Genomic DNA, 23,630 nt, shown 5'->3' with positions numbered 1-23,630 from the left:
ATCCTGAGAGGGGGAAATGGAGTTCAGATAAGATATTTTTTTCTAATCAGCCTCAGGCACAAAGAATAATGTTACCATGGACCAAGCTGTTCCCACCAACTGTCTCTGCAAAAAAATTTGGATAAATTGCCTTTTTGCAACTGCACAGTCAGTGTGGTCTTTTCTCACAAACTACCAGGAATGTGACATTCGGGTTCTTTTCTCGGTCAGGATTTTCTCTGACCGCCATAAACTGTCATTTTAGTGATGATGGACAAATTAAATATAAAATGAAGCTACTATGGGTTTGATCAGTAAAATAAGGCTTCACAAAACACGTGGAACAGGAAAATGACTGCATATAACTGTAAAGTGAAGCCACCCTATGTGATCGCATGTATGCTGTAACATATGATAACATGTGGAAAATATGTGGAAATGTTTTCACATAGGAATATACATGGGCTTCACACATCCCGCCATGAAAATGTTCCAAAACCCCAGGTTTGCAATGGGCAAAATACATGTTTCACATGTGCACATGGTCACGTGATCACAAGTTTTTGCATGAGAAATTTATGTGTTTTTTCCTTAAGTTCATATATAGACTTTGTGCAAAGACAGATCTCTCCATGACTTTCTGAAGATGTCTTATTTTTTTCCTTTGTGGGTGTTTTAGTTGTTTTCGCTGAGGGTATAAAAGTTGGTGTGTCATTTCCATTTGACACTGTAATTATGATCAAGGGCCATAAAAAGCATCCTTGACTCTATTATGACAAAGATGATTACTTGGAAATTCATATCCTGCCGTATCCCACAGCCTTGTCAGAGAATATCACAAACACAATGAGTCATCTGTTTCCTCTGACTAACACAATCACCTCCACTCAGATGTTTGTGGTAATAGTAGTCTGGCAGAGGAAAGTGTGAACGCTGAAGTTGCCTGATTGTATCCTTTGAGGTCGGTTCATCACTTCTCTGAGCTCATCATTCTGTTTAGCATCCTCTCAGCTCTCCTGTCTAATTAACTATAATAATGACTGAAACATATTGGATGTATTTCTCTCTCGAATGCTGCCTAGACTTCACAATGACTCCACACTCCTCAGACACAGTTGAGCTGAAACCTCTGGCAATGGAGATTGTGCAGCCAGACGGCATTTTATTAATACTTTGTTAATCCAGGGCACAAACAAACCTCTTTTCATTGGCTGCTCAGCTACAGGAAGAAAAGAATCAGGTGCATCAGCTAATCAAATTGTAAATTATCAACATGCTGAGCGAGCATTATAAAGCAACAAATATGAACTAAAGTCAAGAAATACTGTAAATTGTTGCTGATACTGCTTGCAGATGAGGTTGTTTGTGGCTAATCATCTCAAGTTATTACAGTTACAGTTATTGCAGTTTCATTTGCACTGCAAACTTTGTTGTTTTTCTCTTGTGTTTCTCCTGGAAAGGCACCTGAGGAACGAAGTCAGTCTGCATTAAAATGGATACAATCTAAAGTAAGGATAGATTGAGCTGTGAAGAATTTTAAATGATTTTCAGATGAACACAAAATTGATCCAGAAGCCTCGGTGTTAAGCAGCACACAATAGATCAATTCTCCTTCGGCAAATCCTTCAACAACGAGTACAAAGTCCTTGGTGAAGTGTGTGCATTTATTTTGAGAATGTCGGCAGGATATACTTTTTGAAAGCAGAGACATATGTTCCATTTTTATTTTTTGTTGTTGCACTGAGTAAATGTTATTTGGTGTATTGTGTTTGTTTAACTTTGTGAAATTTCTTGTTTAAAGGCAAAGCAGCAACTTCTTTGTGTTTCTTGTGAGCCTGTAGCAGGTCCTGGTAAGGTATTCGGCTAACCTGTTTTTTATTTGTTTTTCTTCACTTCCGTGCTGAACCACCCCAGTAGAGTCGTCCTTTGTTTATTAATTTGTAGTTATGGCAGAAGATCTGCAAGAGTTAAGGGATCTAGTTGCCCAGGTGACAGCAGATAATGAGAGGCTATGCCAGGAACAGGCTTCCACTGTCCCTGGCTCTAATGCTATGCCTTCTACTTCTGTGCCACCTATTGTTTCTGCCACTGTTAGTACCCCTGTCACAGAGAGGCTAGTGTTCATGCCCCGAGACCTGAAATGCCCTATGTTTAGGGGACGGTCAGGTATAGGTTGAATGAGTGGATTGAGGAGGTGAAAGCGTGTGTGACGGCATGACGTTTATCTACATCCGATCAGGCATTCTTTTTGTTTGATCACTTGGAAGGAGAGGCACGTGAGGAGATACAAATTCGCTTTAGTGCAGTACGAGGGGGTTCAGCCACGTTTATTGCCACGTTACAGGAGTTGTACGGGTGTTCTGAGTCCTATGTAGCCTTGCAGGAGGCCATCGTTTCCAGAAGACAACAAGAAGGGGAGACCCTACAAGAGTTCTCCCTTGCTTTGATGAGCCTTATGGAGGCTGTAAGACCAGTAAGACCAGAAAAGATGCTTTTCCTTTACTTCGTATCGAGGAATCCCTGGATGCACTGACAGGTGCTTGCTGGTTTTCCACCACAGATCTGGCCAGTAGGTACAATTAGGTCCCAGTAGCTGAGAAAGACAGACCCAAGACAGCATTCTGCGCCCCATTTGGCTTGTTTGAGTGGAACCTCATGCCCTTTGGGCTCTACAACGCCCCCAGCACCTTCCAGAGATTAATGAAGCATCTAGTCGGCCACCAACAGTGCCAGTCATTACTCCTCTATCTTGACGACATTATAGTTTTCTCTTCGTCATTAGAACAACATCTGGAGAGACTGGAAGTGGTGCTGGGTCGGCTTTAGCAGGAGGGCCTCTAGGCAAAGCTCACCAAATGTGCGTTTTTCCAGAAGGAGGTGTATTATTTGGGCCATGTCAACTCGGACAAGGGTGTCTCCACTGATCCAAGCAAGATAGAGGTGGTGGCTAACTGGCAGCCGCTCTCTACTATCTCTGAGCTGCGGTTTTGTCTGGGGCTTGCCAGCTATTATTGTCGCTTTGTAGAGGGCTTTGTCAAGCTGGCAGCCCCTCTACATAAGCTTGTTGCAGAGCTAGGAAGCACAAACGTCTGCTAAACTTGGCGCCACTGAACAACGGTGGGCGGCCCAACTTGCATCCTTTGACTTTGAGGTAAAGTACAGGTGAGGGAGAAGCAACAAGAACGTTGACTCACTCTCCTGGCAGCATCCACCAGGCAGGCAGGACAAGGAAGCTATGGTCCCTGGCACTTCGCTTCCCAAATCCTTTCAGCGAGCATTGCAGTTGGGGAAGGTTGAGGCAACCCAAGCTGCTGTCACAGTCTTGCCTAATCGCACACTGTCTGACATTTGTGCTCTCCAGCAGGCTGACCCAGTTATCCAGGAAGTCCTGTTGTTCTGGAGACAGAAGCAACATCCTAACCATGACGAGCGTAAACATTTATCTCGGCCCATATTGGTGCTGCTCCGACAATGGGACTGCCTGGTTGAACAGAACAGGGTCCTGTGTCGCCAGGTTTTCTGCACTGATGGTGCAGAGGCAATGTTCCAACTGCTGCTGCCGGCTGGAAGAGGTTCTAACTGGGGTTCATCAGGAGCACGGCCATCAAAGTGTGGAGAGAACGTTGGAGCTCCTGCAGGCTCGTTGTTACTGGCCAGGTATGTCCTCTGAGGTGGCAGGCTGGTGGTGTCAGGCCTGTGAAAGATGCCAAGTGGCCAAAGACACCCAGCCAGCTACTTGGGGCATTTATTGGCTTCACGGCCTAATGAGATTTTGGCCATGGATTATACTATGTTGGAACCTGCCCATAATGGATTGGAAAATGTCCTGGTAATGACAGACGTTTTCAGTAAATACACACTGGCTATTCTCACCCGTGATCAACATGCCTCCACAGTAGCACAGGTTTTTGTGGCAGAATAGTTTTTTCAAGTTTGGTGTCCCTGCCCATATACACTCACACCAGAGCCGCAACTTTAAAAATGTCCATATCCAGCAGCTGTGCAGCCTTTATGGCATTGAAAAGTCTCACACCACTCCCTACCATCCGGCCGGTAATGGTCAATGCAAACGTTTCAATAGAACTTTTAGTGTGACGGGAGGTCATAAAATCCAGGATCTTTGTGGTTCTGAGTTAAATAGAGTCCAGAAGGCACCTGGGATGGTGGCTCGGTTTACACCATTGCACCTGTTGACGACCAGACTGAAACCAGGCAAGTCCATTGTAACCTGCTAAAAGCCCTGGTTGGAGCAAACTCTCCAGGTTGTGCCTCCACCAGTGGACCGTGTTCCATGGGCATGTCACTCTCTGAAGATGAGTCGTCACCTGATGGTGATTTGTTGATGTTGCAGCAGGAAGGTTCTCAGGCAACACCTACTTTGACATCTGCCAGACCAACCGCAGTGACACAGACCACCCCGGGGCTGCTACCCCTGCCATTTGACCTAGTTTCCACTGTGCCAGGTCCCTCAGTGGTTCACACTACTGTGACGACAGACCAACCATCTGCCTCCTGGGCTGGCCCACCATCCAATCACCTTAAAAGTGGTGATGTGGCAGTACATCGGACCGCACGGTCAACTGCTGGCCAACATTCTAATGTGCACCATCTTCCCAGATCTGTAACGGGAATGGCATACAGGCCTGCAAATCCCCCTGGTCCTGTGTCCAATGCAATGTTTGAGGTGTTCAGACCCTGGAGTTAGTTCGAACTATTTTAGTCTCCCCTGTTACATCATTGGGGCGACGATGCAAGAAGGAAGAGTAGATTGTAGCATAATGGAGCTTCTATCACTCTCTGGACCTTTGTTATATCCCTTACTCACAAGGCTCACTAGCCAATCATTGTGGGCAGGCATCATATAAATGCCGGTGGGGATTCTCTTAGCTCTCCCCTGACATCAAACGCATGTCCCACTTCCGGTCTGCCTGACATCCGCCGCTGTTGCAGGTATGCACGAATGCTACCGTATTGTTTCTCTGTCAGTCGTGCTTTGCTTTCGTTATATTGGCTTTCTGTGATTTTGTAGACGATCTCTTGGGCTCCCCTCACAGGTGACTGACCCACGGATTAGTGTCAGTAGTTAGTAGCTCTCGATTACTCCTTGTTTTAATATATTATTGTGTTACGTTTCATAACCACGTTTTGTTTACATTGCTGCCGGGGGCAACGCTACATGCCATTCTCTCCACTTCTGGAGCGGACAAACGTTGCCTGATTGGTATGTGATTTTATTATGTTAGTTTTATATACTTTGGTGGTAATTATTATTATTCTTTTAACTTAATGTGCATCCTGTATCACAGGGGACTTTTGGCTGAGTTGGCACGGAACTTTGCCAGAAAGTGGCTACAGCTAACCCTGCTCACTCTTAAGTACGCTACTGCTTCGCCTACCGAGCATTGCCTTACCCTGCGCTACTTTATCTGCAGTGCCTGACGCTGCTCGTCTACCGGGCTTTGTTTGCTCTCGACAGCACTGCGGCCCTGCTTCGTACTGTTTCATGCCAGCGTCGCGCTTTTAATGTAATTGATTGTTAGCAAAATGACCACAATGCATCCTGCTTGTTAACCTGCCATCCCCCGTATCCATCCACGAATAACAGAGAGAGTGCAGAGGTGGGAGGCATCCACACTGTTGAAAAATAACAATTCACCCACAGGCAAATAATAATGAATAAACAATTGAAAAGTCGGTCATAAGCAATGAATAAACAATTTAAATTGTTTGCTTGTGGTTGTAATGGAGAACCCTGAGGGTAATATGACTGAAGACGCCAGCCTGTTGATCTGTATCATCTGCTTTTAATCACAAAGTTAAGAGTGAGAGAGTTAAAAAAAAAAAAAAAAAACCTCAGAGGAAAGGGATGGGATATTAGTGCCGTTTCAAAATGTCACTTCATTAGGCTTAATTTCTTTGTTGAAGTAAATGATTGAACAAGAAAAGCTAACTGATCTTTTATTGCAAACCACACACATTGTGTTGCTGTAAAAAAAAACAACCTCATTTTGTGATGTTTCTGATGTCTGAGATCAAAAGTATTGAAAAGCAAATAAAGCTCCGGGCACATTTCAGCTCCGTTCCGTTGTGGTGGGTCTGAGACTTGATTAGCTTTCAGTGAGGTTTAATGGATGCGACACTCTCACAGCACTCTCTTTCTTTGTTTTTCATCACATTGGATCAGATATATGCTATTATATAGAAAAAAATATATAGAAAAACGTATTTTCCTGTCTTAGGCAACATACATTCCCAATTGAAAGTTGATCTGAAGATTTTCCAGCAGGTCAGATGAGACACCACAAATTAGTGCACCAGCTTAAAGGTCAAACTACAAGGAATGAGCGTGGGATGTTGATTAACGATTCCACCCAGCTCCTGAGAGGGAGTTTGGTTTTTCGGAATGGGAAAATTGTAGGTTAAATGAGATGCAATGGCAATAATGTCAGGCTGGGTAGACCCCAGCAGCACAGTGTCTAAAGACCTTTTCATTGCTTTCATGTTTCTCTCACAAGGGAGTTGTTGTTCAGTTCCCATCCACATGAGGTCCTCAGTCCATTAGCAAACACTGGAAAATGAAAAACAATATAACAAGACATATGTGAGAAAATGTCCAAAATGGTAAAAAGGTCACATACATTGACATAAAGATAAGACAATTAAGTCGTTACAGTTTATAATGCTCCTGGTACACAGAGCACGTTCCTCCCTGCAGGTGGAAGTCAGTGCTATGTGGCTATAAGCTGACACTCCTCTAAAACATGTCAGCCTGCTGCTTCCCCATACTGTCCAATGTCAGACTAATATAAAATCTCAGAGCATCTCCAACATGTCTCGGAGATGCTTCACAGTGTAAGAAATTGTAGGTTTTTTTTATTCCATGGGGAGACATCACATTCTGGGTCTCAACTCTGGTGAGGTAAAGCTGAGAAAGGTCAAAATAAAACCCATAAAAAGCGATTGTGCATGCTGTGTGTGTTTATTTGTTTAAGGGACTTTTAACTGCAGTTCAGTTGTACATGACCAGTGCAATGACTCAGGAAACAGATACAAAAAAAGCCTTCTATATAATCACCATTTCATAACACAGTATAAAGAGTTTGATTGTTTGACTGACAGGTACTACATGGACCTGCAAAGTACATGTGCAATTTGCCATGCATTCAGATGAAACACACTTTTGTTTGAGCCATCTAATATTGTTTTGTAACTGGGTATTTTATTGAAGTGGGAAAAATCCTGTTAACTATTTAACTACACTTGTGCAATATAAATGCAACGTCTCAGATATTCTGCCTTTTTTTTTTTTTTTTTTACAGCAAAATGATTTCTTTCCCCGGTCTCCACCACCCCCACATACACACATACACACACACCCAAACTAGCCTGTGTATTGGCACCGTGGTTTTAGCTCGGTACTCTCGTGAATCTAATCTTAAAGCAGGCTGCTGGGGAGGAAAAAAGAGCACGGAGAGAAAAACAAACCAGCAAGAGGTGAGATATTGGGCTCGGCTGATAAAAATAGGCTATTGTTTTGTCCTAATTAAGGCTGGACTTGCTCTGCATTCACGTCAGTCCAAATAAATCTTATAATGTTTGAGATGTAGGCTACTTTGCTTTGACACAAATACAATAACGCCTCGGAGGAACAGCAGAGAGAAGTTCATATACAGTATACAATACACAGTATATACAAGTAACACATTTTTCTATGTGTGCAAAGAAAGGGTTTTAATTTTCTGGAAAATCAAAAGTATTGTTGTGAGGGATTCTGCTCGGGGTCACACGTCATTCCTGCACAAACTGGCACCTCTTGTAGTCACCTTAAAGCTTATTTCCTTCCTCAGCACAGTAGACATCAAGTGCTCCAAACATCAGTGAGGTCACACTTTCCAATAAACTATGGCACTGTAACATACAGAAAAGTAATGAAACACATCTCATCCGTTCCCTGTAAAGCCCTGCATCAAACTGTGCCAGCTCCTGAGTACACCCCCTCAGGTTAAAAATTGAAATAGCAACGGGAAAGGAGGTGTGATTCATGCCTCTCATCTAAGAAAAAAAAAAAATGTTGTAGTGCATTCTCGTTCAAAGGGACATCAAGCGGAGCAGAAAAACTTAAAATTAGCTGTCCAAATTCACTCTATAAGACCGAAAATCACGTTATGTCTTGCAGCGGGCTAAAATAATTACATCAGAGGAATACATTCCTCCATTGGATTAAAGAGACGGTGCAGACTAGGAAACAGATCCAGTTGACAGTGAAAGAAGATGAGAGAGGCAACCAGCACTGTCCAGAAATAATTAAATCAGCTGCCATATTCAGGCTTCTTCCAGCTAAACAGGTATTAGCCCTGAAAGCATACATGTCCCCAATACCTGCATTTAAAGGCTTCAGACTTCAAAGCGTGCCAATACTGTCAAAGGGAAAAAAGATTCACCAATTTGTCCACATGAAGGTAGTACACTACAATCAGTTGGCTCGTCGAGCAGGATTAGTACGGGTGGAGGTGGTGGTACTGTAAATACAGATATCTGTGGTTGCCAGAAAACAGTCAGTTTCTCCAGAGTTTACAGCTGCAGCCAGTTCTGACTCAAGATGATAATCTGAGAATGGCTAATTAGTAGATCTTTAACGTGTTTGGTCTTCCGATATGAAGACAGATCACCAGGTTTCGGACTCCGTGACAAAACATGACAAATGACCCTTCCCACAATCTGCTCAGAATCAGTCATCTTGATGTATGCTTCCACTGGCCTTTCATATTCAAATGAGGAAGACATACAGAGCGTACAGAGTCTGGGCAGCTGTGGAAAGATGAGCCCATTTGGGACTTTTACAAGGAGGGATCATCATCATCATCATCTTGGATCAATCGTCTTGTCTGTTATCATATATTTAGAGGCTTCCTCAGTGTCAGTCACTGGTTCAATGGACATTTTGAACTCATTAAATCAGGAAGTGGCATGTTAACATGCTTGTATTAATGAGGCACCATGAGCTACTGTCACATGAACTTTACTGCTGTAAGGTATGAGCAATTAAAGGCAGGGATAGACACTAGATACTGCTTGTTCTTGTTAAAAGCCTGGATGTTAATTATCCATCAAACGATGCAACGTCCAAGAAAAAGAATCTCTTACATACTCATTTCCTTTGTTGTCGATAATTTGGAGAGAAAAAAATCAGTACCAAGCTCATGCCCGAACACTAAATAGGATGCTACGTCGGGACTATGCTAAGAGACAGTTAGCTTAGTTCAGCACAATGAGTGGATGCAGTGGAAACAGCTCGCCGGGCTCTCACCACGACTCATCAAGAAATCGTCCAGCACACAGCCACACCTAATTCTGTTCGTTTTTTTAAACTTGGTTTTGGTTTTTTTCATAACCGTAGCTCTAATCTACCATAAACTGAGAATAGTAGTAATCCTCTCGTGTGAAAGAGGGCATCAAACCCAAATGTCATTGTATTCCTTTAAATGACTCCTTGTTACTCCATAAAAACAACAACAACAACAACAAAAAGATGATTGCAAGGACCTTATTGCAGAATTTTTTTTGTTGGGAAAGCTCATATTTAAAGGTTGAATTTGAAAAGCGGATTCAGATCAGTGTACAACTCACGATAAATAATACATTTGGAAGGCATCAAACGTGGAATATGTGTGAATTGATTTAAATTAACTATGAGCTATAATTCCACAAAATATGTGTTAATTGCACAATCCCTTTTAATGTATTCTTAGTTAACTTCCTAACACGCACCTCTGGGCCGAAGTGTGTTTTATTTACGGTCATTAATGGCATCTGAAAGGCATTGCCTCCCCCACCATGGCTTAAAAGACATATTCACTTTTTATACTCTGCTATTTTCAGCAACAATATCCACATGCAAATAAACGGCAAAAGACATCCACATATGTACAGTTTCAACATGTATTCTTCAGTATGAACAGAGAGCAGCAGAGTGTGCAGGAGAAATGATTCAGGGCTGTATTCTGCTTTATATCAACGTACAGTTCATCAAGCATCACGGGTGATGTTCTTTTCTTTTTTTTTTGCTGAGACCAGCAGCTGTGTTTCCAGCAATACGTTTGTGTTACATGGTAGTAGTGACATGGGGTAACAGGGGGGTCACACATATTGCTAAACTGATCTCATTTGAGCAGGTTAAGACGTCCCCCTATGTCTTAACCTGCTCAAATGAGATCAGTTTAGGCCAATCAAAGTGGGAGATTATAGTAATAAGATGTAACCATAAAATGTAACAAACCATCCTGATTTATTTGTTAGCATTGATGCTATCTAAGCACTGGTAGCACACTTTGACACACAGTGTCACTCTGTTCCATGAAGAGTATTAGTAATTATTGAGCCATATGAAGACCTAGCAACTCAGGAAACAACTCTCTGTAATCACATCATCAAACTCTGAAATGACCGGCATGTGGCTTAAATCCCTGGAAAAACTAACTCCTATTAGATATCTCAAAAAGCTGATAGGCCTCCTACACTGATCTTTTAACTTCTCTCTTAACGAACTTGACATACTGACAGAAAATAGGGGGACTGTCTAGAGGAAGTCTAGGAAAGACCCGAGGTTGTTTCCTTGGATAATCTGTGGCCGCTTTTGTCTCTCTTGTGAAAGAACAAAAGAGATCACACACAGAGGTCTGCTCAAGTCTCCCACAAGGACACACAACAACAACAAACACAGCACATTTCTATGACACTGTACAAACCATAACTGAGTCATGGATTCATCCACGGCAACAACCAGGAAGTCAGGGGAATTGATTAGCCAAGTGTTGAATCATTTATCAAACATTGACTCATGCCTGCTATCAGTGTACTGAGTTACACATCTGAGGCTTTTCAGGCAGAAATAACATCTTTAATCATTGGTAAACATCTTAATCATTTACCACACAGGATGTGCATGTTGGCACAAGGCCATCTGCTGCTTAGGGGACATCCTCAGTGACAGGGCTTGTAAAGAGGAGCCATGCAAAGCTGACAGAGTCACAATACAGGAAAAGTCTGGTGTAGAAACTGATGTGAATGTATAGATTAGCATCCATCATTTCATTACAATGTAGGCTTTGCTCAAGCTCCAGTATAGTTTGGACAACGTTTTAAATGATTTCAATGACGTTTGCAACACTGTCATCATGCTGCAAATTGAAATAAGTGACTGTTTGCTTAACTCTGCTCCAGAAGACAGATTGTCCAATCATAGCCGCCAAGATAGTTGGTGACGCTGATGCTCCGCCCGCAAAAAGAAGAAGCAGGAGAAGAAGAACAAGAAGAGGCATTAAAAGGTAGTGTACTTGTTCCAAATCACATCCTTTTTCTTTTTATTTCAAATGTCGCGGTGCGGATCTCAACGGATATGACCCAGATGGTCAAAGTTAAAGGCACATTTTTATGATGAAGTAGTATGTTCCAATTGAATACATACTACATGTAACAGTACATACAATTGTGCTGCAAGGTAGCTGCAGTACATAATAAGAAGTAAAAAAAAAGTGGCTGAGAGACATGATGGGAAGGGTTGGCTGCTGAGGATGGCTTGGGCCTGTTCTGGATGGAAACATGCCAACTGTGAGAAATCAGCAGCGGCCGGGGTTCTAATAATGCAGCTGTTGAGCTGCACAGAGTAGTTCTCCTACCCACGATTAAAACTGAATGTTGAAAATGACCGTACTTGCAAACATGTCCTTCTCATCTATCTCAACAGTTTGAGTAGCTGATAAGCTCTTTATTTGTCTGCAGGTCTGTGGGGATTTCTGGGACCCTTTAAGTGGAAGCATTTCTAGACTTTTCCTTGTGCTTCAGGGACATTCAACTTTTAAAGCTGTCGTGTCAGTTTTTCTCTTTCTGCAGCCGATTACTTTCAACATACACAGCCATATTCAGTCTTAGTCTTGCTCTCTTCACCTGCTCGCTCACCTCCTCAATCCATAGTTCAGTAAATAACTCATGAGAACATGCTGCATGCTTGCTGTAAAAATGCAATATACCTTTGATCCCTCTGAAAACTTTTACATCAAGCTCTGAACAACACTGATCCAAGAAAACATGTTTTTCTATGATTCCCATTTGAGATTATATCCTTGGTGGTGTTTGGGGATCCTTTGAGATTGCCAAGAGAAGCACTGAAAAAAAACCTGTCATATACACATGCTGCTTTTTTGTTCTCTGTCATCTCTCTTCCACTTCACTCTTTCTAGACTCCCTGCCTCTAATCTTGCAGCCTTGATTTTTATTCCTACTTTTCAATCATTTCTCCCCTCATCTTTTCCTGCTTTCCATCTGATTAATTTTCTCCTCAGGATGGTCAGTCTCTTTCCACTTTTCTCCCCTGCGCCTAATTCCTCACACTTTCTCAATCATTTCTTTTAGAGCTTGACAGTCCAATCAGACAACAGAGTCACCTGGGTGGAGGGACTGTCTATAAGGAAAGAGGATCGCTCTCTCGTCCACCTCCCATTTTTCTCCCGGGTTACCTCATTCGTCAGGACTGAAGGTATGCAGTCACAAAACCTCTCAGATCTACTCAAAAGCTCTGCCCCGGACAGCCAGCCCTGCTCTTCAGTCAAAAGCTGCCACTTCTTTTCCACAGACGGCTGTGGAGAATTGGTTCCTATGTCCTGTGAGCTTCAGACTCAGCTCTATAAATTCAGTAATGGAGTAGTCTTTGCTATTGTTGGAAGGCTGCAGCCTGGACGTCTGTAGCTGAAGCTGCTAGCTGCAAGCTGGAACCAAGGAAGGGGATGACTTAGATACTGAGAATGACTGGGCAGTAGCCTATTGACTTGTCATTGTGTTCTTCACATCCACTCAGGAAATGAATTGAAAGAAATACGCGGAGACACGTCAAATGTGAAGTGTGTCGATTCACTTTAAGAGGGTGAAATATCCTGCAGAATAAGGCACAGCGTGGAGACCATAACTCTGTCAGCAGAAGGCTGGAAATGTAGAAAATATCAAGCTAAACGCATGAAAAAGGATTCACCAGGAATCATGACTCTTGCACTCCTCTGATTTAGGGAAAAAGACACACCTGCTTTCTTTTCCTCAGTTTGGGTTCTTAATGTTATCAAGGACAGTAAATTACTTTTCAGCTAAATAATGGTACACACATGGTAATTATGTTTAAAAAGTAAAAAACCTTAGGGCAAAACATTTATCAGGCACAGCCCAAACAGTCAACCTGGCTCTGCCTGAAGGTAACAAAGTCAACCAGCACCTTTATTTGGGCCACCAATTAAAACATTATATTTCATATGTTTAATCTGCACATTAAATAGCGGTTACTGTTTTTAGATGGGCTGTTTTAGAGATTTGTTACCTTCCAACAGAGCCAGACTTGATATATCCTCTCACTGTGCTAAGCTGTTGGCTGCAGCTTTAGACTTAGTTGGCAGAAAGTATTCTAGTGAACTGTAACTGCAAGAGAGAAAATAGGTATATTTCCCAAAATGTAATCTATTCTAATATATCCAAGTCAATCAGATTTCTAAAGTTTAAATGTTTATGCCTATTACAACAAAGTTTACATTAATGGTATATGGCCTTTAGTGAACTTTCTTGTAAACAAACAGTTTCAAATAGTTTTTTATTACCATGTATGGACACATTGCAGATCAAATTACTGTATCAAGTACAGTGTGCAGTATGTGTCTGTTCTTCTCAGAGGGTGTGAAGATGAAAACTCCACATGAACCTTTGTGATTCAGTATTTGCTCTGTTTGCACTGCCTCCACCCACCTACCTGTGATGCCTGTGGTTCAGTTAAAATGAAGCTGACTTCACTGCGGTACACAAGAGAACTCACCTTAAAGCAAAAATTGCTATCTTTCTAAGTGGTGCGCCATCTGCAAGCAGCAGTCAATGTAAAACAGAAACAGCAGGCAATGCAAAAACGCAGGCAAAAAAAGAGTGGAACAAAGTAAACCTCGAAGCCAGACAATCTGCATAATGAGTAAAAATGAAATTAAAAGTGTGTTTTCACAGTGTGTAGTGGTGTGTAAAGAAGAATCAGATATTTTTGACTGCTGTAGAACATTTTTTTTCTTTTAAAAACGTGATGAGGAAGATGAAAAGGCAGAGCTACATGAGTGAATGAGTGAGATATTACAGAAATAAGGTGGCAGGCAGAGACATGATAAACATAGTTTCTAAAAGATTTGTATATGATTACAGGTGACTGGTAAAGTAAGAAATACACAACACAGATTGTAAAAATCTGTCTTGGATACACACCAATAACCACTAATAACACCATAGTTTAAATAAAAATGTCTCTCAAACAGACTAACATTTCTTCCAGTCTGCAGTTCTCTAGTCAGGCACAGTCCATTCAGTAAAGTCTATGCGAGTGTCAGTTTGTCCACAACTATTGTAATGGAGAAAGCTATCCACATACAGTAGGCGCAAACAAAGAGGGGGACACAGAGTCATTATGTGTGAGGCGTTTATCTTTGTGGGAGGCAGCGGTGGGGCAGCATGAGCAGAAGGCAGCTATCTCCATGCTAAAGAGTAAAGAGACATGAGCAGGAGACAGAGGCAACTGTTCAGAAAGGAGTATCAGAAACACAGTGTTAATGTAAAGGATGAGTCATGGAGAGGCTTTCAAAACAAGAAAAGAAAGTAACAAGTAATAAGAGAGAGAAGAGACAGAAGAAGCAGGGTAAATACTAGAAAAAACAGACAAGAAGAAGATGTGAAGAGCTCAGGGAGCAGAGAGGACCTTGGTGAGAAGCTGAGGTGAAGCAGGAGGAATTATGATGTCTGCTCTGTGTGGAGAAGAGTGATTAATCCTAGTCTGTGACCTCTCTCATTGGAGAAGGTGGCCTGCCACGCCATGAATCATCCTGTGTTGTGGCAATTGTCTAATTCACTTTCCGTGTGCAGTCAGAGCTGGGCTGTTGTGAAAAATGAGGCTCTAAGAACTGAGACATACATGGACCGGTCTGGACTTTGTGGTCTCAGCGCTCGAATGTCTCAGACACTTGGGTGAAGAGAGAAGCAGAGCTATCAAATGAACACCACCTGCTGCTGTCGTCGAGGAGACAGCAGGACAGCCCTGTCTATTGCACACACCTCAAGATTAATTTCCCATTCATCCCAGGGAGGTTAAAGACATGGAACTTGAGTTGGCCATGTTCAAAGGCTCCATTGTAGCGGGAGGTGCTCATACTTGTTTAGAAGATTGTTGGCTGCTGTTGTGGCAGCAACCTGAGAACATCAGCGGCAAGGATGGATGTGGATGAGGTTTGCTGGCTCTGGACATTTTTGGACTGTCTTGGCTGAGACGCCTCTTCAGTGTCCCGTGCAGGCCGAGGATAGTACCAATGGAAGATCAGGGTGGTGGCTCCCAGGTTCAAAAAAAGGTGACAGGGGGGCGTGCTTCAATTACAAATTTAGCACACTGCTCAGCCGCCTGGGAAAAGATTATCCCAGCGTGCTGGAAAGGAGGCTCAGATTGATTGCTGGACTAATCTGAGATCTGTCCTTGTTATTGAATGGTGGATCAACCCTTTGCTCAGTTACTAGAGGGAGATTTCGTGTCCAATCTACTTGTGTTTTGTGGACTTGGTGAAGGCTCATGACCTACTGTTCCTCTGGGAGGCCTGTGTGTGTTTGGGTTCCTTATATAACCACCGTAAGAGCGGTGCAGGAAGCCAAACAGTTGGTGTTTGCCACAGTCAAAGTTGTCCTTTGCCACTGACTCAGTTGGGGAAGAGTGTGTCTCTGTTATTTGCGGATAATCTGGTTCTCTTGGCATGTCCGAGTCTGAAGCCGTGGTTCTTTGCTGCAAAACAGTTGATTTCTCCCGTGGACAAGGGAGGGAATTGGAGTTTTGGTTATAATGGAGGCTTGTTCATTAAGTGAGGGTAAAATGGAGCATAAGACTGACTGGCAGATCAGTGAGGTATTGATGTGATGAAGCTGTTGTACTGGATTGCGGTGAAGATGGAGCTGAAGGCAAGGCAATGCACTAGTCAATCCATGTTCCAATCCTATGTTCATGAGCGGTGGATACTGATTTAGAAAATGAGACTGTGAATTCAAGAGTCCAAAAAGTTTCCTCCATAGGGTATCCAGGGCTCAGACAGTGTCAATAATTCAGACTTCTGGAGGGATCTCAGGGTACAGCTACTCTGAGAAGAGACAGTTTTAGGGGGTACCCCTGGTGGTACATCCTTTACAGGTGGACTATTCATCACACGGCAAACAACCATTCACCGTCACATTCAAACCTACAGCCAATTTAGGATCCCCGATTAACCCAGCTCACATGTCTTTGGACTGTGAAAGCAAGCTAGCTTGGTTTTACTCGTCCCAAATTTACTGCGTGAATATATGGGTCTGACTTCACTCCATAGGGAATCCTTTGTAGTCATTGCAGCGTTCTGGGTGTAGACCTCAGGTTAATGTTGAACCTGTTGGTGCAGCTTTAACCAATCAGTATGCACTGAAACTGGATTACATCGAGCAAAAACTGTATAAAAACATTTGTAATGGTTTGATTATATTTAGGTATGAAATGTGTTCAGGTGTGGGAGCTACTTCTGGGCCTCAATGAGTTCAAAAGTTGGAAGGTTCAGACAAACAGTGATGAGTTAACATCTGAGTAGATCTTTATGTACATTTTATGCGTTGGGTTGTTAAGGAAGTGACTGACAGTGGGTTGCCGAATGCTGTCATGCTCTTATTGACCAAGGTAAGAGGCTGATTTCAAGCAGGTTTACCATGTTTTGCGTCATAGTTTAGTGTGTTAGCATGCTAACATTTGAAAATCAGCACTAAAATAAAAAAGTACATCTGAGGATGATAGGAATAGATGTGCAGGTATTTGATCAGAAGCTGTCGTATTGGACGAATTTAATATTTCACCTGGTGATGGAGCTAGCTAAAAATTATTTACAGCTCACCAAAGTTATTAGGGTAAAGTTGTTCAGTCCAGAATAAATTGGTAAACTGACATTTCCATCAGTAGCTGCAAGCTAAAAACACATTTTCACAGATTAAATACGCAGTATAGGTCAAGTATCTCTAAAGTATATGATACTGATCACACAATTACATGTAACAGCACCGACACAGCTAAATCAGCCATAAATATCCAGTGAATTGTGGTTACAGGCAGGGATCCTCCCCGGGATGACACATTGTCTTTCATCAGCTTTACACCTCCAGGTATAATCACTGCCAGCACATTTAAAATTTCTCTCTGAAGGAAAGCAAGTGATGTGTGTGTGTGTGTGTGTGTGTGTGTGTGTGTGTGTGTGTGTGTGTGTGTGTGTGCACAGCCAGTTCTGTGAACTTTCATTTATGTTAACTTTTGCCCATCATCAATTTTTCCTCTGCTTGTGAAATAAAGGACCTCTATGATGAAATTCTTTTCCACTTTTGTTCATTTTGTTTCTTGAGAGTCACAGCTGAGCCAGTCTTTCTGACGCACAGTGTCCCGGACTGATCCTCAGCAGCATGCAGACTATTCTGTTTGAGGTCAAAGTTAACAGGTTGAAGACAAAACACCTCCAAATGAAGCACAGTTTATCTGCAGGATGTAAAACCATCATTGTGTGGTTTCTGCAGAATCCATCAGTCATGGCAATGCTTCCTTTCCAGGAAATTACCTTTTTTTTTTTTAACTTTTGAAGTGGTGAAAAGCAGAAATAGAGGTGAGCTCGAGCTGAATAGAAAAGCACTTGAAAGTGGGTGCAGGTTTGGAAGTTTAGCTCAGGAAAAAAATACCATACCAAAACTCTGAAGTATATTCTTTGTAACTTTAAGTCTAAGAGGATTTTGTTCAACACCTGAATTCTCCCCATAAAAGCCCTAAGAGATCCAAACCCTTCCTGACTACTGCTGCCACACACATACACTCCTCTTCCTTTGGTTTCTGGGGATCAAGAGAAAGTTCAATATTACTTTAGAGATTATAAATCAGAGAGGAGAAATAGGCATATTGTGAAACAGTCCTTACTATCAGTCAAAGAGACACGAGCACAGCCATTAAATGAAAACTGGCAAATTCCAGCTCTGTCTTTGGAGGATGTTTCATTAAAATCCTCTTATCTTAGTGGAAGGTTTCAGCTTCAGTGGAGCAGCAGCTCGCATGATAATGACTTTAGTGACATTGCAGCCATTCTATGCATATTATAATGTCCATCTTTAAAGGTGAATATTAACTTCACTTCACGGAGCCCACACAAACAAAACCAAAAGGAGGGATGAAAATGAAGTATGATGAAAATATCTGGAAAGTTTTAGCTCCAATCATAAAATATTTCTGCCGAGGAGAGCGCTCCATCTGAGGTAAAAGTATAAATGTATATATATGTATGTATGAGTTTGTCAGAAGTGTGAACAGTGAGTAGAGTGCTCTCTGCTGAAGAATCTTCAAGGTTGAGTCTACAGTTGAAGAGCGATCCTGCAAAATACCAATGCACTTTTCTTCTTGCTGCAACTGGGTGAAGAAGTGCAAACCCAAACTCAGAAGAGTAAGTCTTGATGTGATGTGACGAGACATAGTTTAGGGTGAAAACAGTAGCTTTTTCACAGTCTTTAAAATCGCCTCACAAATAGTTTCCAATTCATGACTTATATTTTTGTTCCCTGAAGCAAGCTGAAGTATTTGAAAGAAAATCTGCTGGAAAGACAACCATTTGCCTTCTTCCCTGTGGCTATAATGATGTGACACATAACTAGTTGACATCATGTTGTGAACTTTGAAATTAGTCGGATTGTATCTCGTGGTAATAATTCTATAGGACTAAATCCAATAGGTCTGTTTCATCAAACCCTGCTGCAGTTCCTCATAGGTTTTTTGTCATCTCGTCTTTTTTAACATTGCTCACACAGATTATATGCAGGTCAAAATAGTACTTGGTCACTGAAATCATTCATCCTGCTCCTTCTGGCCATGAAGAGATTCCCTAATGCAATTCTAATGTAAGATATGGGAGGACAAAATCCACAGTGGTGTTCTTAGAGAGAGGGCATTCTTTAGGTCAGAGAAGGCTAATACGACACAACAGCAACCAGTACTAAATAAATCAAGTAGGTATCTTGCAAAGTCTTTGCAGAGGAAAACTCCCTCTTTGTGTTACCATCCTTTTGCCAGAGCTAAGCCACTTAACATTGGAAGTACTTAAAGGTTCAAGGTGTAGGGTTTAGAGGGATCTATTGGCACAAATGGAACATAATATCCTTAGTTACTGAATGTTTTCTTCAATGTGTAATCACCTGAAACTAAGAATCATTGTGTTTTCATTACCTTACAATACCTTCCAATAAACCCTTCATATCTACATAGTTCTTTTCCACGGAGCCCACTATGTTGAACTGTCATGTTCATGCTGTTTCCCAGAAGGTACAAATCAATGTAATTGTAATGGTGTAGGGGATATTTTCTTGGCACACTTTGGACCCCTTAGTACCAATTGAGCATCGTTTAAATGCCACAGCCTACCTGAGTATTGCTGCTGACCGTGTCCATCCCTTTATGATCACAGTGTACCCATCTTCTGATGGCTACTTCCAGCAGGATAACGCGCCATGTCATAAAGCTCAAACTGGTTTCTTGAACATGACAATGAGTTCACTGAACTCCAACGGACTCCACAGTCACCACATCTCAATCCAATAGAACCTTTGGGATGTGGTGGGAACGGGAGATTTGCATCATGGATGTGCAGCCGACAAATCTGCAGCAACTGCCTGAAGCCATCATGTCAATATGGACCAAAATCTCTGAGAAATGTTTCCAGCACCTTGTTGAATCTAGGCCACAAAGAATTAACGCACTTCTGAAGGCAACTTCATATATATACACACGCATAAAAAAAAAAATATGTCTATATATATTTTCATCTTAGTACCCTGCCTCACCGGTCTAAAACTGCTAAAAGCTGCAGACAAATGTGATGTAATCTCATCAGCTGTGTCAGAGAAAAGCTCCTATCGTCAGCGTTTGGACGTACAATCAGTCCAAACTCACTCAGCAACCCCCAAAAAAGGGAAGAATCTAGTTTTAGACTTTTGAGATTTTTTTTTTTTTCCTTGTAGTGACACCATTAAAGAGGAGAGCGGCTCCAGGTTTGTTCAACATCACAGCCATGTTCTAACAGTAAAAGTTAATTTAGAAATGTAACAGTTAGGCAGTATATATAGATTAATTATAAATAACATCAATGTGAATCACAGAGCGCTTCCTCAGAAATATGAAAGTCTTTAATGATCCTGTTTCAGAAAAATATTGTGTTGTTGGACATACCTTGTGCAGCCCCTCTGAATCATAAACATTACATCAAAGGCAAGTAAGCATGCAGTAGACAGACAGGGCATGATGTACATGGGAGGGTGACAGATACATGCACGTATCCACTCAGAATCATCAATATGGACATGTGAGTACACAGTCTGTCAAACCTAGTTTACTTTGGGTGACAAGCACCTTTTAATAAACGCCAGGTCATGTAAAGTATGTTTGTTATTCAAAAGCAGTAATGCAGCTCACAGTTCCTTTTCTATAAAGGAGCAACATGAATATTTGCATATATATATATATTATATATATATAAAAACACCCTTATTATAAACAGTGGCAACCTCTTTTCACCCTCTTTTTTATTAAACAATGTTTATGTACAAATATATTCACAGAACATGTAAAATAGTACATTTCATACATGGTGTAAATGGCTTTGGGTGCATCTTGTACAAATATCCAAACTCCACTATGATACTTTAAGTATTCACACACTTAACACCGAGTCAACACACTTCTGAAATTAAAGCATCTGCAAATGTTTTATCAAAGCTTTCCTTTTGATTGCTCATGATTTCTTTACTAATCTAACTGATCCATCAAGTTACACATTTACTCATGACTTTTGTAAAGACTGTGGTCCTAATGCAGCCATGTAAACCTGTAAACTGAGGCTTTAAACCCACCAGATTCAAAGTACAATCATGCAGTTCCCTGAGAGGTTGGTGATACCTTACCTACTTTGGTAGCCAGTCCTGGGTCAGAGGTAAGGTAGCACAGTCACTGTTTATGTATTACAGCTTTTTTTTTTTTTTTTTTTTACCACTGAGCCTCCTTGCCAGAGAGAGTCTCCCGGAGCAGCCTGGGTCTTTCCAAGTATCAACAGCACGAGCAGGTCCTCCTGCGGTCATAGGCAGTCCCTGCACAGTGCCACCTGGCCGTTACGATAGTCTCTGCAGGGGCAAAGGCGCTGGTATTTGGCACTGGAGCCCGCACAGCTGAACAGCAGCGGGTCCTGCTGCAGGCCACATTCGGCATGCTCTGCTGAGAAGGCGGGGAAGAGGTGGTTCATCTCCGACTCCAATCCTTCACACTGGAAGTCCAGCCTGGGAACAAAGGCAGAGGATGAGGACAGTTTACAGTGTAATGAAAGAATAAAAAAATCCATTAATGTTACTCAGTAATGTGTTTAATATTAATGCCAGAGGGTAAGAATGATTATTCAACCAACATACTTAATATTAATGCTACAGTGTTGCCTTTAGAGTGAAGGGAAATGTAACACGCGAAAGGGTAAGCCAGTGTTTTCTCTACGTTGTACCGCTGCATCATTTTGAGACTAGAAGTGCACATGAGGCATGACACTGTTTGTAGGAAAGGTTATAGTCAAATATATTGTTTTCAGGAATGAAGTCCTCATGATGCACAAGGAGACAGTTCCAATAAGACGTTACATTACATTTCACAATAAGGCTGCGAGTGCATTGGCCATTGTCATACACCTTATCACCGCCACAACTTCCACACTCAAACATGAAAGATAAGATGTGGAAGTATTATGGTGAGCAACACAAGCATGTTTGAAAACAATTTGTTTAATTTTTACACAATTTCTTTTTTATTTTGTCCAAAAAAACATTCTTTTCTGGTCATTTTTCTGGTCATGCAACTTAAGAAATGCAAACTAAACTAAACACAAACTGAGCATGACGGGTTTCCTTTGCCATCTGCCAATAGGAACAAATAAAAAGGTAACAAATGTGCTGGTCAAATGAATGTCATTTAACACATTAACCAAATGAAAATGTATCTTACGCGCTAAAGGCCTCCCTAATGTTGATGAAACGGTGCAAGGCGGGTTCGCAGATTAGTCCTTCATTCTGGCATGCCTTCACACACGATTGGCCCTGCAGCGAAGCCAGAAGTCGCAGCGCACTGAGAGGCGGCCAGGATGAGAAGGAGCTAGCGTTGGAGGCCCATGTCAGGATTCTGGAGTTCGGCAGGTGGATGAAAGGACTGGGAGGATATCCCAGCCAAGCCCGAGACGAGTTTATCGGAGGAAACGGAGCTTCGGGGGAACAAAAATCCTGCAGGAGCAAAAAGGTAAAATGGCACAGACCAGTCAAATAAACAATCACTATACTCCATTATGGAGCTGTGACAAATTATACATTCAGCTCGGCAACAAATAAAATTCCTGGACTGAAGCTGGTACAACTTAAACAATAAAAAGAAGCATTAAAATAGAAAAGTGCTCATCAGGTCCTCGTCAACCTCTCAGGAAATGATATGGGTGAAGTTATGGCTCCCAATAACAAATGAGATTTGGAGGCAGAATAAGTCTGTGTTGAGAGCCCTGATTAGATCCCCCCCCTCCAGCTGGGGCTATTCATAAACCAAGGTAATAACATTTCTCTGACATGTCCCTCTGGCCTCCAGCCCCATTTATTAAACAGGCTCCTTGTGGCCGCAGGCAATAACCCGGCTTCCAATCTCTCTCTGCTGCAGTTCCCCTCCTAAACACATCCGTGATTCACACGCACGCACACACAGCTCATCATGAAAATAAGGAGGTATGAAAAGGGGCAAGGTAAAGAGACAGATGAGAAGCACATGATGCGTGGAGATGCTTGTGTTTGATATTATGTCTTTCTTTCGATTCGTCGAGAACAAACCTGGGTCTTATTTTTGTGGATTTTTGATGATAATATTTCACACGACTTTAGTTTCCACATTTGTTCCAACAAACAGCTGCAGTCACACAGGTTGGAGTGGAGTTTATCCATGATACGTACATATGATGTGTCTACTTTAGGGGGAATGTGAAGGTGAAAGTCATGACCTTAATTGTGGGTTTTTTACACTAAATATTATTTTGTTGTTTATTTGTTAAATCATTATCTGTGCACACATTGCTCAGAGCAATGGATGACTACAGTGGACAGTTGATAAGTGTTCACTTTAGGTCTTTACTTGACTTAATGTGGTTGGTCATTTGCATTTTTATGTACAACTGGCTGCTGGTGTTTCTGTCCTTCTGGACTCAGTTCCAGTGATGCTGCTGTGAGCCAAATGTGCTAAAATGGACCAGACAGATGGCCAAAACTATGGAAGTAGGAACTTTATCTGTAAAAGTCTTTCCTTGAATACAGTAAGCTATAACTTCATGTGTTACAGTCTTGTTATATTTTGTAACATTATGCAACTATTATTTTATTTGCTGCACAGTTCTTTCACTGTAAGCAGCTATTTACAGTTTTTTTTTTCTGATTGATTGGTTCTGACCCACACTGAGATGACTAATTGTTCATTCCAACTCGCTGAGTAATGTTCAATCAATCACAAAAAAAAACAAATCAGA

At 41.8% G+C, this 23,630-nt stretch overlaps 1 protein-coding gene across 1 annotated transcript in view; it reads right to left on the bottom strand.

Annotated features, from left to right (window-relative positions):
- Positions 1–20,107: 20,107 nt before the first annotated feature.
- The window catches only part of LOC138198357 (alpha-1,6-mannosylglycoprotein 6-beta-N-acetylglucosaminyltransferase B-like), a 63,774-nt gene continuing 60,251 nt past the window's right edge, over positions 20,108–23,630 (bottom strand). Inside the window, exons 17-18 of the mRNA XM_069149733.1 lie at positions 22,085–22,356; positions 20,108–21,375 (exon numbers count right to left, since the gene is read on the bottom strand). Coding sequence (XP_069005834.1) covers positions 21,177–21,375; positions 22,085–22,356 — 471 coding nt within the window. The 3' untranslated portion in view covers positions 20,108–21,176. The remainder of the gene's footprint in view (positions 21,376–22,084; positions 22,357–23,630) is intronic.

This window comes from Embiotoca jacksoni, unplaced genomic scaffold (assembly GCF_022577435.1).
Source record: "Embiotoca jacksoni isolate LCO1_2020_lvr unplaced genomic scaffold, fEmbJac1.0.p SCAF_15, whole genome shotgun sequence".
In the NCBI taxonomy this organism is placed as follows: Eukaryota; Metazoa; Chordata; class Actinopteri; family Embiotocidae; genus Embiotoca; species Embiotoca jacksoni.
Note: the sequence above shows the minus strand (reverse complement) of the source record. Positions and strands in the feature narration are given on the sequence as shown.